General features: G+C 40.6%; 1 protein-coding gene and 1 pseudogene across 2 annotated transcripts in view; both read left to right on the top strand.

Moving 5' to 3' along the window:
- Positions 1–7,459: 7,459 nt before the first annotated feature.
- ENPP5 (ectonucleotide pyrophosphatase/phosphodiesterase family member 5) overlaps positions 7,460–14,463 on the top strand; it is a 14,670-nt gene continuing 7,666 nt past the window's right edge. Inside the window, exons 1-3 of one of the 2 annotated variants that reach the window (XM_019642774.1) lie at positions 7,460–7,532; positions 8,988–9,853; positions 11,844–12,020. In XM_019642774.1, coding sequence (XP_019498319.1) covers positions 9,025–9,853; positions 11,844–12,020 — 1,006 coding nt within the window. In that variant the 5' untranslated portion in view covers positions 7,460–7,532; positions 8,988–9,024. The other variant, XM_019642775.1, reaches the window with a different exon arrangement.
- The window catches only part of LOC109382916 (ferritin light chain pseudogene), a 26,588-nt pseudogene continuing 24,065 nt past the window's right edge, over positions 11,941–14,463 (top strand).

The following is a 14,463-nucleotide window of genomic DNA, read 5'->3' on the forward strand; positions in this document are numbered from 1 at the left end:
TTCGACCCCCAAAGGGGTCACGACCCATAGGTTGAGAACTATTGGTATAGACCATTCTGGTGAGTCAGTTAAGTGTAAATAGGTTAAGAGAGTTTCTGCTGCTTTCGGTTTATAACCCTAGGCTTGGGGGTGCTCACTACATTTATGGGTTGGAATACTAAATATTGTTAAGTTCAATATTCTCCTTAAACTGATCTAAATATTTAATGTAATCCCAATTACAATCTAGGCCAGCATTTTATAGACATGGACAAGCCAATCTTAAAATTTATACGAGAAGGCAAAGGACACAGATTAGCCAACGTAATCTTAAAAAAGAACAACACGTGAGGACTCACATTACCTTACCATCAAGACGTACCATAAAGCTTTGGTAATCAAGTCAGTGTAGTATTGGCATAAGGACAGACAGACAGAACAATGGGCCAGAATACAGAGTCCAGAAATAGACCCCTACTTATGAGGTGAATTGTTTTGACAAAGGAACCAAAGAGATGCAAAGACAAAGGAAATACTTTGCAACAAATGGTGCTGGAAAGTGGTATTAGTCTATTCCTAGTACATTGTGTGACACATGTTGTCATGTCCTGTGTTTTCAGTGCCACCCAGTTTTAGGATATGAGCCTGCATCAAATCACAGTCTTGTGAATCAGAAGAAGTAGGCACATCAGCATAAATGCATGTGTGCTTTCCACTCCTTTATGGAGGTCACCTCATTGTCATATGCTGCAAGTTTGTACATTTTTATTAATAGAAAAGGTTATGGTCTGCAAGGCCAGGGGAAAAGTAGGAAGGGCATTTTAAAACTTTCCAGAATGGGGACTATAGTCTCATTGAAAAATATAACAAACCACTAGGCAGTGTATGTAGGAGCAGAAGAGATAGGTACCAAAGGACAATTATAAAGCTAGAATAAGGGTCACTGCATGGGAGGGGAAGTGGGCATGAAATAGAGTTAATAACAACATTAGTATAATTATAATAACAACGCTTATTATTTAGTGGCAATCAGATACCAGGTACTGTGCCAAGCAACACCACAGCCTGGTGCAATACAAATGGGTCTTTTCCTATGCCAGCTCAGGAAAGTGGACCTCAGAGAGAGTGAGTAACTCATTTAAGATCACACAACTACTAAGTGGCAGAACCAGGCTGTTAATTCAGCTCAGAAAGACCCCAAAGTGTCGATAGAAGAGAGACATTCTGGGGACAGACTTGATCTTCAGACTGAGTAGACCTTAGCTCTGTAGGAGCCAAACTCAGGTAGGTACTTGCTGACAAGGGGTCTTTGGATTTCATATCAGAGCTGGAGGTTCTGGATGTCCTCCTTGGCCTGGAGGTCCTCCATAGTGGGAGCCTGAGGAGTGTAAAGTACAGAGGCAGAGTGCCTGAGCTCAGCCCTCCATCCATGAAAGGAGGATTTGGTGTTTTGCCAGCAGCTGAATAACTCAAGTCCCTTATCAGGTGATGCGGAGATGGGGAGCTCTCACAATCTCTTCCTTCAACAGCCAACACACAGATGCGGTGAGAGGTGAACAAATGGGGCTGGCGTCGTCATCCAGAGAAGGGCCATCCTTAGAACTGAAACGACATCGGGTTAAGGGTGGCCACTCTATATTGAAATAAAAGGTGGAAAGATCTGTGAGTAGGGGTTTGAAAACCTTGACAGCTAGTGTGTAGGAGGAAGCATGGGCATCAATGATCAGGGCAAAGTAATCATGGCAGAAAAAAGGGCCTCAGAATGGCATAAGTCTGGAACAATCAGTCAATTTAAAATGACTAGTTTGAGTAGCTGCTGTGATTCTAGTCCTGTGATGAGTGTTGGAGGAGTTGAACACAGAGAGGCATAAGATACACTCCTGCCTCCAAAGGGATGAAAATGCTGATTAGAGAAATGACACAAAAGCACATAAAAGCATCAGAAATAATACAGTCTACTTAGTCACCTCTCAAAAGACAATGCTCAACCTACTGACCCACCCGTCTCAGGGTCTTTCTCTCCACCAAATTCTGCTACTCTGAGTAAATCAGATAGACTTAGTCACACACACATGTGAGTAAAAGGCTAACAGAGGTGGATCTGGCATCACTCTGGGAGAAACGCCTTAAGGTAAAGAGATGAATTTCCAATTATGAAACTGCAGCCATCCAGAAATGGATTGAGAAATACCCTCCCATCTTTTTCCCCAGCCTCCAGGCCAAGAAAGCACAAAGACGTAAAGCAATTGCTACCTGCTTTGCCCATGCATAAAGTGTAATATTTACCAAGGAATCCAGTGCCATCCTCAAACAACAGAATAGTTGCTAAAGAATGTTTAGATTTACATTTCAGAGTGAAAAATATGTCTTTTTGATCTGGGAGTAGGGCAACATTTTTTCTAGGTCCTCCCACACTCACAGTAAATTTGCAGAATTACAATACTTGTGATAAGCAAATACTTTTCAAAATAGATGAAAAGGTTAAACTAAGTGCTTTGATGCTTCTAAGGGATATATGTTCTTTACAAAGAACTGAGAATGTGGTTTGGGCCTAATGTTTTCACTCCATACACCACAAACGTACGTGCAGTTTTGTACTTGGCTCCTTCTGAGAATATGTAGGCCTTAAACCAGATACCAAAAGACAGCTGTCCCTTCTGCCTGCACTAGCACATCCTAGACTGGTTTATTAACAAATGACATTCAGCTCTAGTTTAGAAAGTGATTGTTTCTTTGCTATGTAGTTTCCAGACTGTGCTTCACAAGGTAAAAGAACATGAAAAGCAGCAGAGCAGGGGCCCCAAGGGGTCTGCCCTGCAGACTGAACTAATATGCTCTGTTACACATAAAAAATCGACTAGTAAAAGGCGAAAGATTTATACGATCTGAAGAGAAATTTCAGAGACACAGAGGAAGAACTGAGGGTTGTTAGCTGGGAGGGGGTGGGGATGAAGGAGAGGGGAAGGGATGAGACAATACAAATTGGTAACTACAATATGGCCTCAGGAATAGGAAAAGACAGTCTGAGGAATATAATCAATAATGTTGTAAATATTTCTTAGGGGGCCAGATGAACTCATGTCCTGTTGGGGAGACCACTTCATAGTCGGTATAGAGGCCTGACCACCGCACTGTATTTCTGAAGCTGATGTTGAATGATTGTATGTCAACTATAATTATATATACATATAATCACAGGATGTGGAGTAGAGTGTGGGAATGGAGTCAATGGAATTGTAATAGATAAGCATAATATCGGGGGTGGGAGAGCAGTACATGGGGGGAGGAGGGTTGTTACTTTGTGAGGGTGAAAAGGATAACTATTGCATTGTTCTGTACACCTGAAACTAACAATAAAAAATATATATATTAAGTGAAAAAAACACACAAAAAACTAAACTATTACATATTCAAAAAAAAAAATTTACTAGTAAAAGCCAAACACCACTAGGCCTAATTCATGAGCTTTTGGGGAGAGTGATCGCACAGTAGGGCCTATTTTTTGTTGCTGTTGTTCATTGAGGTATAATTTACAAATGGTAAATTTAAATATTTTTAGGTGTCTAGTTCTCTAAATTTGATGAACTTACGCCGTCATGCAATCACCATCGCAATCAAAATTCTCTCACGTCAGAAAACTCCTGGAGCCCCATTGTAGCCAATCTCCTTCCTTTAACCCCAGCCCTTGGAAACCATCGATTTGATTTCTGTCCCAGCATTTTGTCTTTTCTAGAATGTCATGTAAATGGAATCATACAGTATACAGCCATTTTTATCTGGCTTCTCTCACTTAGCAAAATGTTTTTGAGACTCATCCATGCTGTTGCAAGTATCAGTACTTCATTTCTTCTTGTTGCTGTATAGTATTCCATTTGTGGATAGACCACAATTTATCTATTCACAGTTGCAGGGCATTTGAATTGTTTCTAGCTTTTAATGATTATGAATAACGCTGCTATTCAAATTTGCTTATAAATTTTTGAAAGGATATCTTCTTCATTTCTCTTGGCTAATTACCTAGGAGTGGAATTCCTGGGTTGTATGGTAAACGCATGTTTAATTTTATAAGAAACTTCCAGACTGTCTTCCAACATGGCTATTCCATTCCCACCAGCAATGCACGATAGTTGCAGTTGCTATACGCCCTTATCAGCGCTAGATGTTGTCATTTTCCTTGAGTTGAGCCATTTTCGTAATAATTAATGAACTTCTGACCCAGGCTGGGCTATAAAATTAAAGATTCTGCCAGCTACGTGTACCTCTAACATAGAATAGTGTCCCTCTAACATCCACATTCACCTGAAACCTCAGAAAGTAACCTTATTTGGAAATAGGACATCTGCTGATGATTTATTTAAATTTAGATGAGGATTTACTGGATTAAAGTGGACCTTAATGATGAGAATTTACTGAATTAAAGTGGACCTTAATTCCAGTGACTGGTGGAAGGCTACATGAAAACAGAGACAGAGAGGAGAATATCATGTGACGATGGAGGTAACGATCAGAGCTATGCTACAATAAGCCAAGGAACACCAGAAACTACCAGAAGCTAGAAGAGAGGAAGGATTCTTCCTTAGAGCCTCTGGAGGGAGTGTGGCCCTGCCAATATCTTGATTTCAGATCTCTAGCCTCCAAAGCTGTAAGAGGGTAAATTTCTCTTGTTATATGAGTAATCCAGCCAGTTTGTGGTAGTTTGTTACAGTAGCTCTAGGAAAATTATACACTATGAACACAATTTACAAAATATAATAATGCAAAGAAGTTTATACGGTTATAGTTGACTTACATAAAGCTTTCAGAGGATAAATTGTTTGTGTGAAAATACAGTTCTAATTAGTACAAATATTCCATTAACAGCCTCAATTACTACTAGATATAAAAATACTTGGACTAAGTCTTTGAATAATCTATAATTCACCTTTGCATTCATTGGGCTGAACTTCTGCTAATGAGTACAAATTAGTAAAGACCTACTATTTATCAAGAATTAAGGTCAGTCCAGTGCCAGAGTCCCAATGATTCGTAACCCATGGCTTTTGAATATGTGAGACCCACATTTTGCAGAATGTTCTATAAAGGATGAAGAAATAGACTTTCTTTTAATTTAGTCATTTGTGTGTACTGCAACCTTACGGATTTTTTAAATTGTAAAATCATGTGTTCATTTTCCCTACCATGGGGTATAGACCAGTTCTGAAAACAAAACTTCTGTGGCAGAATCAGTCTTGGCTATTTCAGAAAGAACAGATCATATTTCAGTTTTAGCACAAACCTCTTCCAGCTCCTAAGGAAGAAAAGAATCCAGTCTTCAAACCCCTATCAGACTTCCTCAAAGAGGCAGAGGGACCTCCATCCCCACCCCAAAACCCATGAAAAAAGTTGATATACTCCTGTCACTACATTATTCATAAAAAGATTACTAGCTCAATGAGAACTGTTTTAATTCAATAATATAAAATGAAGGAATAGCGATAACCAATATCGGGTTGTGGCTTATACCTCCATAATTTTGCTGAGTAGTTATTGCAATCGGACAGAAATTGAGGCAACAGACCTGGCAGGAGGGCTGTCACAGAGTGCGTAAGGAGGATTCCATGCGTTTACAGTCATTCCACTATCTATACAACTGAAGCCCCGTTTTCTTCCCATTAGTGGCATGAGTTATATCACAAACCTCCCAGTTAAACACAAGATGATATTATATGGAGATCTGGGAAGTGTGTCTGACATTCACTGAGGCTATCATGAGTCATTTCCCCAGTTATGTACTGTGGTTAACAGCTGTACCAGGCCTATTTCACAGGGGTAGCCGGAAAACACGATTGTACCTTCCATAAAAAGTTTGCAGAGCAAGGCAGGGTGTCATTTGAACAGAGTCCAGCAATGTTCAATGACCCGTATAAAAGGTCTGGTTTTGCCTACCTCTGCTCTCTAATCAGCATAAGCTGTTCTTTAGTGTTTGGGGAGAACACAGGGTTGGCCTATTTTGGGGGGACAAAGGACTTATAATATTAGACTACCCGTTCCAAGTTTGGGCAATTTCAAAGGACAGGGCTTTGGAGGCTTGGAACAACCTGCACGACTTCACTGTCCCTGGGTCTGGCTAAACATAGAGACCGGCTTCCCTTTCCATCCCCATCTCACGTGTGGAAAGCTATAAACCCAAGTTACCACAAATAAAAGGCCCCCTGAGAGTGCCCCCCCATGCCCTTTGGGATGGTATGACACAATCAGAAGGAAGCAATTGAGGTAGGGACTGTCCCTTCTATGAGAAGTGAAGAAAGGGGGAAAAAACTATGACCAAAATGCATGTCTCATTTAATTAAATATCAACAGGAATGTCTATGCATTTTACAGTGCCAGCATACCAGACAAGAGACATAAACTCCAGACAGAGCCAAAGCCACTAGATTTGTACTCTGTTTTATGGGCTAATTATGTGTTAAAACTTGTAACAACCAAGCAGATATCATTGCCCATTGCAGAGTGGTCAGAATTAGTCCTAAGAATTGTGTAGATGGACAAAACCTTTCAGGAGAGCTCCGAGTCACTACTATAATCTATGGTAATTATAGTTGGCATCAAACTGGCAAACTATGCACATGCCCACCCTCCGCCACCCTAAAAATACCATCAGTTACAAAAATACTTGAAAAATTAATTCTCTATAGTAAGGGAACAGAAGAAACAGCCAAAGACTTGCTTGAAAGAGAAATCAGACCTGAAGCTCACAGCATTTCAGCACATTTGGAAACAAAGTTAGAAACAGCTAGATGCAACCATCGGAGGAGCTGTTCAGCCTCTCTCCCTGTGCAAATTAACCTAATCTTGAACCTGGCTTGGTTTAATTTATTTATTCGTTCTCATGTGCCACACTATTGCAGATTCCTGAGTCCTTGTATTGCAAAGACCTGGACAATAAATATTGGGGCTGGGGAACTGACTAAATTAAATCTTTTTAAATTATATTTTTGTGCGGTAAAGCAGGTACCAACACCAACTAATAAAGAAAAAGAATTGAAGAAAATTTCATCGTCGTATCGGCATCCTGCGGTGTTCCTCAGAACGAAGCCACCAATTTGTGATAAAAAAACACAAACAAAAATCTTGAGAGATCAGAGAATAAAAGTAGCTTTTAACAAAAACAGTGAGTTGTTAGAGCACACAGACAACTGGCATAGCGTGTTATAATCTTTCTGTATCACTGACTTCAGCACTGTCCGTCTAGAAAAGACACACCGCGGAAAGGTTTGGTGACTAGGCAGAGAGAGGACCTTAGCGAGCACAAGCACCAGGTGTCTTTGACTCCTCTCCCCTACAGCCCCCCTGCTGCTTCCGCGCCTGCCCTTTGCTCACGTGGGCTGCGGCCCCCTCCATCCTCCAAACCCAAGCAGCGCCCGCCCCGCTTCCGCTGATTGACCGGTGGTGCAGCGACTCCCAGGAGCACACCATTAGTAACAATCTCTACTGTACCCAATAAGAACCAAGAGGCGGGGCCCGAGGCGAGGAGGCGTTGCTGGTCAGGTGCTCTGCGCCGAGGTTGCGTGCAGGTGAGCGGCTGCGGGTTCAAGGGGCGCCCCTCGCTCTCGCTAGGTCCCCGCTATAGTCCCGGGTCTGCGGGAGGGAGCCCCTTCCAGATTCCCCCGTTCATTGCCCCAATCCGATGCGGACTGACCGGATTGCTGGGAAGGTAAGAGGCCAGGGGAGTGGGCGACTTGCCTCCAGCGGACCCACACCGCTCCTGTGGGCTCCCACAAACTANAGAGAGAGAGAGAGAGAGAGAGAGAGAGAGAGAGAGAGAGAGAGAGAGAGATTTGATTGATTTTATTTTGCCTGTCCCTCTATTAGAAATGGGGATATATACCCAAATCAAGGACATTCTCAAAAGGATATTCTTGGCTTCAGATTTTGCCAGTCTGTCCTTGTTTTCTTCACCTGCTTCCCAGGAGCTCATATTTTTGAACATCATCCTGGGTGGTGCAGGACACAAAGAGATGTGTCCATAGGGCACAGCTGGTGGGAGAATGGTGGTGAAACGGAATTGCCTGGTAATAAAGCCACTGGGAGTGGAGAAGTGTAAAGTCAGTGCTGATGTGACAAATATGCCACTTGTGTGTCTCACACAGAGAACTGGGATGATTAGGGGAATATGCCCCCCCCCAATAACATGAGAGACCACCAAAATTTTGGCAAGGGGTAGTTGGAAAACCAGAAAAATAAATACTATAAATATCAATATCCTTCTACATAGAGAGTTTTATATCCTGCTTTTCTCTTTTAACATTTTATCATAAGAATTTCCCCTTATTGTTAAGTATTCTTTGAGAATGTGCTTTTTAATGGCTGAATAGTAGCCATCATATGAAAACATGAACATGTTCTTAATTATTTCTTTTTGTGAGATACTTAGGTTGTTTCTCATTGAGGAGTATTAGTAATAAGACTTTGGTGAATAATGTCATACCAAAATCTTTGTCTCCATCTCTGACAGGATAAGTTCTGAAAAATAAAATTACTAGGTCAGACTTTATATTCTTTCTTTAAATTACTTAATTATCACAACAAGCATTATTAGCAAAAAAAAAAGAGACTGGAAAAAATACAACTGCCTCTTGATAAGTCTACAATTCACTGGACAGCAGCATAAATATTAGATGGAAACAAAGAGGAGCCAACAAAGTTTACAGTGCTATGGGGTAGCAGTCAATGTGATTGGCAGAGGGGCGGAAGAGTATAGACCAGCGGTTCTCAACCTTCCTAATGCCGCGACCCCTTAATACAGTTCCTCATGTTGTGGTGACCCCCAACCATAAAATTATTTTCNTCTTAGCTTTATTATACAGGTAGCCCCAGGTCTGTTGTTTAAGATGAAGCTGTACAACATAATCCTTCCAGGCTGTGATTTATGATATAACTGGGATTACTAAGCACCATCACTTTCAGTTTTGGGTAAAGTATACAAAACAAAATTATTGCTATTAACTTCTGTATGTTTTTTTATACAGATCATCTTATACACTAAGCTGATCAAGTACTTTGAAAATGACTTCAAAACTCCACTGGGTGGCCTTCATACTTGCTGCATTAACATTTTCAATTGCATTTTCTCTCCAACCAGACCAGCATAAGGTTCTTCTAATTTCATTTGATGGATTCCGTTGGGATTACTTATATAGAGTTCCAACACCCCATTTTCATTATGTTATGAAATACGGTGTTCATGTGAAACAAGTTACTAACATTTTTATTACGAAGACTTACCCCAACCATTATACTTTGGTAACTGGCCTCTTTGCAGAGAACCATGGGATTGTTGCAAATGACATGTTTGATCCTATTCTGAACAAATCTTTCTCCTTGGATCACATGAATATTTATGATTCTGAGTTTTGGGAAGGAGCAACTCCAATCTGGATCACAAATCAGAAGGCAGGACATACTAGTGGTGCAGCCATGTGGCCCGGAACAGATGTAAAAATACATCAGAGTTTCCCTTCTCACTACATGCTTTACAATGAGTCCGTTTCATTTGAAGAGAGAGTTGCCAAAATTATTGAATGGTTTACATCAGAAGAGCCCATAAATCTTGGCCTTCTCTATTGGGAAGAACCCGATGACATGGGCCACCGTTTGGGACCTGACAGTCCGCTCATGGGGCCTGTCATTTCAGATATTGACAAGAAGTTAGGATACCTTATACAAATGCTGAAAAAGGCAAAATTGTGGAACACTCTGAATATAATTATCACAAGCGATCATGGAATGACCCAGTGTTCTGAGGAAAGGGTAATAGAACTTGACCAGTATCTGGATAAGGACCACTATATCCTGATTGACCAATCTCCAGTAGCAGCCATCTTGCCAAAAGAAGGTAAGTCTGACTGAGTGGTGGTCTGAGACTAGGTCTGCACATGCCCAGTTCGACTGAGTGGGGAATTTTTGATTCTGTGCCTTTAAGGTATGCTTGTCTGTGTCATGATAGTATTTTGGAATTTAACCCTGAGACTCTGGGGGGAAAATAAACCTTTTTGTTTATTTGTTTTGCTGGGGTTTTTTTTTGTTGTTACTGAACTGAACTTGGTTTGCTTCTTGGTGAACAAGGAACCAGACATTACGCCAAGAGTGGTTGCCATGCAAAATGAAATTTGTTTGCAGCAAATAAGGAACCCACCGGGAATAATTTCCAAAGCCGTGGCTCCTGGAACTAGGGAGCCTCTGTGCTTTTATCCCATCAAATTAATGCATATTCATAGTGGAAATTTTTGTCATAGCCTATAAAGAGTGGTGTCGGCTTGGCAAAGTAGCAGATCATGTGTCACATGTTCAGAAAACGGTGCCCAAACTCTTCCCATAGGCGGGGATTTTACTATTGTAATGAGCTCTTGGTCATCTTAAGTTCATAATAGATGAGTTAACCAGATTGAACTGGTTCTTTTCTGGCTTCCATTAGGGGTGTCTGCAGGTGCTTCTCTGGAGGCCCCAACTACTCCCTGGAAAACAGGCTAACAGAATATTTTGTTATTTCCTCAAACCAATCTGACGGTATCACTTGGAGTATAATTTTTCACTTTTTCCTAGACGATTGCAATTGATGCTCTATATATTGATGAGAGTCAAGTTTAACCACTTTGGAATCATCAAATATACATACAAAGTTTGCATGCAATTAGAGTGATTTCTGGGCCCTAAAGCCTTCTACAGATCCTTACTTAGGACCTGCTGAATAGGGAAGCAGTGGAGTGTAGGAAGGAGAAAGCTTTGGTCAACCTAAGATTCCTTTTTCTTCTCTATAAGTAGGGGAAGTAATAACAGGACCTTGACCTTTTTTTAAACCTCTTCTCTAAGCTTCATACCAACCATGTCACCTACATGTTACATCTCCATATCACAGTGTAAGTGCTGAGCAAGGCTCAGGCCTGCTCTTCTCTTCTGACTTCTGTTTTCTCACCTCCTAGGGTTAGTCCAGGTATCAAAAGAGAGAAAAGATTCTGAAAAGCTGAATACCTCACAATTGAGAGTTCTAGCCCTCACAGAAGAATTAACAGGACCACAGGAAACAGCGAATGTTAAAATACACATGGGCGCCTACACACAAACGTTTCAACAAATTCATTATAAAATAGCAAGTGTTGTGTTGTTGTTTAAGAAAGTCACATTAACCCTTCAGTTTTCCTTTCAACATTGATATGGTGTTGCCTTGTCAGGGCGTGGCAGGCAGGGAGGAACGAACCCCCACCAAATGGGCTTGAAAAAAACGAGAAAAGGAGAGAACATAGTGCCCAGGTTCAGCGCCTATGAAATTACAGGGAGTACTTTTGCAACACCTCCAGGGCGTTAAAGAACATTTCCATTTTACAGTGTGCTTTCCACCTCCAGTCTGCCCTTTCCCAACCCTCAGCCTCCAATTACCATATTTTCTTATCTAGAGATTCTCTCATCTCTGTGCTCATAGCTACCAGAACACAACTTTGTTTTCGTTTGGGTATTGCAGTGCCCTAAACATGTTACTTTAGCACCGCTAATCAGTGTGGGGTATGTGGTGTGTGTGTGTGTGTGTTGTGTGTAAGTTATTAAAACATCTCAAGTTAGAGATTTCTATTCATATAAAAATTTTTCTCTTAATTTTATAAAGTGAATTTACTTATAACAGAAAATTAATGATTTCTCAGTTTCCCCCCTCAAGATGCTTCCCTCTTAGAGGATGGAAGTTGTCAAGTGCCTGGCCATATTTCATTATGTGCAGTTTGCTGGCTTTTTCCCTCAGTGGGGTATCAGCGTTGACTGATTTCTGTTGCCATGATATTTTCTTTGATTGCAGCTGTGTCTTCTTCCGAGTGCCTCTCTTCTCCCTTCTCTTTTAGGTAAATTTGATGAAGTCTATGAAGCACTAGCTCATGCTCACCCTAATCTTACTGTTTACAAAAAAGAAGAGATTCCGGAAAGATGGCATTACAAATACAATAATCGAGTTCAACCAATTATAGCAGTGGCTGACGAAGGGTGGTATATTTTACAGAATAAGTCAGATGGCCTTATGTGTGAGTATGTTACAGTATTTCCTTCTCCTTATTCTGCATCATTGCGTGCTAAAGTGGACACTGTGGATAATACAGCAATTTATTTACCGATTAAATAAGTCACTAGTATCATACATTAACAGCAAAATTAAGATCCTTGGGGCTTTAAAAAGAGTTAACCTCCTAAAAGTGAAACATTGACTTCTCTTGAAGCCGTCAGACCAAAAATATGCACAGTGACCTCTACTGCTCATAACCATTATGTTCCTGTGAAAAACATAGCTGAAATTTATAAATTGAATTATTTTCTGTATCTGTTTTATATTCTGTGAGTTCATAAGAATTTAATCTCTATTTTTATTTGCAATTGTTTTCTAGTTTTCTGGGGCCCTTCTGGCTCTACCAGCTTTGGAAACATTTCTAAAAAGAAGTGACTATGTCATAGAAAAGAATATATCAAGACATGTTTTCCTAATACCTAGTGATATAATTTTGGAGAAGATAATGGAACTTCCATTTAAAATTCAGACATGCAGGATAAAGCGCTTTCTGCCATCCTTAATGAGTAATTTTCTCTTCTTCTATAGCTTTTAACGAGTTAGTCAAATGGAAAAGTCATCCACAGGATTTTTATTTCCACTTATCTTTATTGTCATTTGCATTTTTGCTGTCAAACTCCCTGCCCTTTTCATACTCTGCTTTGTATCACCAGTGACTGACCCCTGCAGACTAAATTCCCCAGACTCCTTTGCAAACTGAGTTCTGGTTAGGTTTGGCCTAGGGAAGACCCTAGCCAGGATTTGGAAACCAGGAGGAGGGGAGAAGCCTGGGTGTTTGACCCTTTCTCTCTCTCTACCTCAGGCTGTGTCTCTAACAAAGACTTCATTTCTTCTGTGATCCCAACTCCCTCTGGACAATCTTTCTCTATGGCCTCAGCTCCTACTAAGCAGCCCTGTCTTTGGGCTCTGGTGATACTACCCTTCCTTCTGTCCCTCCAGGCCTGGGGGCCGTAGAAGGTTCCCACTGTTCCCAAACACTGAATAACCTTACCATCCTGNCTCCCCCCACGTCGAGGCCTCTGCCGGCCTCGGTGGGCGTACCCTAAGCCGCGACCCTTCCCAGTAGCTAGGATGGAATGCCTGTGGAGAAGATGGGGCGAGGCATCACCCTCTTTCTGACGTCTGTTAGCACTGCACACACCTCCTCCTCCTCCACTTTCCCTCTTCTTCGCACCTCTTCCCTCCAGATTTCCAAGGGTGTCTGGGGTGGAAGGGGGAAGGATTGGAGCGGAGGAGGAATTGGGAAACAGGCCACTGAATTCTGGACCCAGAGCTAGGGATTCCACCGCACTGTGCAGCATTTTTTTGTGTATAAAAAAGAAAAATTCATCCTACCCCCATCCCTGTTTATTGCTTATGTCATCGATGTGATGATGTTGGTTCTACTTAGCAAACATTCCTAAGCTTTAGACAACTCTTACCCTTTGTTTTCCATTTTCCCAGGAAAGCAGTTCTTTTCTGCTTACCACTGTTGCTGAATGAATTTACTTAGAGGAAAATCAGGCGTTTCATGTAGTTGATTTTTTTTTTTAGCCTTAAATTGTATTTGATTCATATTCGCCTTCCTTTTGTTAGGAAGGTGAAGGAGAGGGGACAAAGGAGGCCCAACCATGCTCATCCACACACGTTAATAAATATATTTGCAGTTCCCTATTGGAACTGATGTTTAGTGTTCCTTCCAGAATTGGGAACATGGCAATAGCCATTCGAGAAATAGTTTTTAAATTTAATTTTGAATTATTGTCTGGAGACCAATACCTAAGACAATTTCTGTTTAAGTAATGTTCTATGTATGGTCAAGTCATTATTTAAAAACAACCAAAACAGAATTATTGCATCATCTGAAAGCAAAGAAAGCATGCCAAGCAGTTTTTACTTACCTATATCTATAATATAGCAAGGCAAGGCAGTCTATTTTTGAGGTTTAAAAATGTCTTTAGCATATTCAAATTAGGAAGATATCAAAAGCTGAATTCCTGAGGTTTCTTGGCACAAAGTATGGTTAGTTCCAAATTTTGGTGGGCTTATAAATACCCTCATGCAAGAATGGACAGGAAAAGGAGAGAACAAAAGACCTTTGCTTCATTTGCAAGCTCCATGAGAACTGACAACATTTACATATGTATTGTTTATCCATATTGCTTATTAGCTTCTTGACTAAAATAAAAGCTTTTTAGAAATATATGCAGATTTAAAAAAAATGTAACCATGGTCCAAAGAGATTATTTAACCTGGGAAATGCCTTTTCTATACATATCACTGATAAGATTAAATGTTACCAGTTTTGACATGAGGAAGGTCAACATGAACTTCCAAAATTATGTTTCTGTTTATACTTAGTTCAGAATCTAATTGTTTAATTTAGAGAAAATTATGATTTGATTATTAATAAATGAAGATCTCTT

This window comes from Hipposideros armiger, unplaced genomic scaffold (genome assembly GCF_001890085.2).
Source record: "Hipposideros armiger isolate ML-2016 unplaced genomic scaffold, ASM189008v1 scaffold_72, whole genome shotgun sequence".
NCBI classification, from domain to species: Eukaryota; Metazoa; Chordata; class Mammalia; order Chiroptera; family Hipposideridae; genus Hipposideros; species Hipposideros armiger.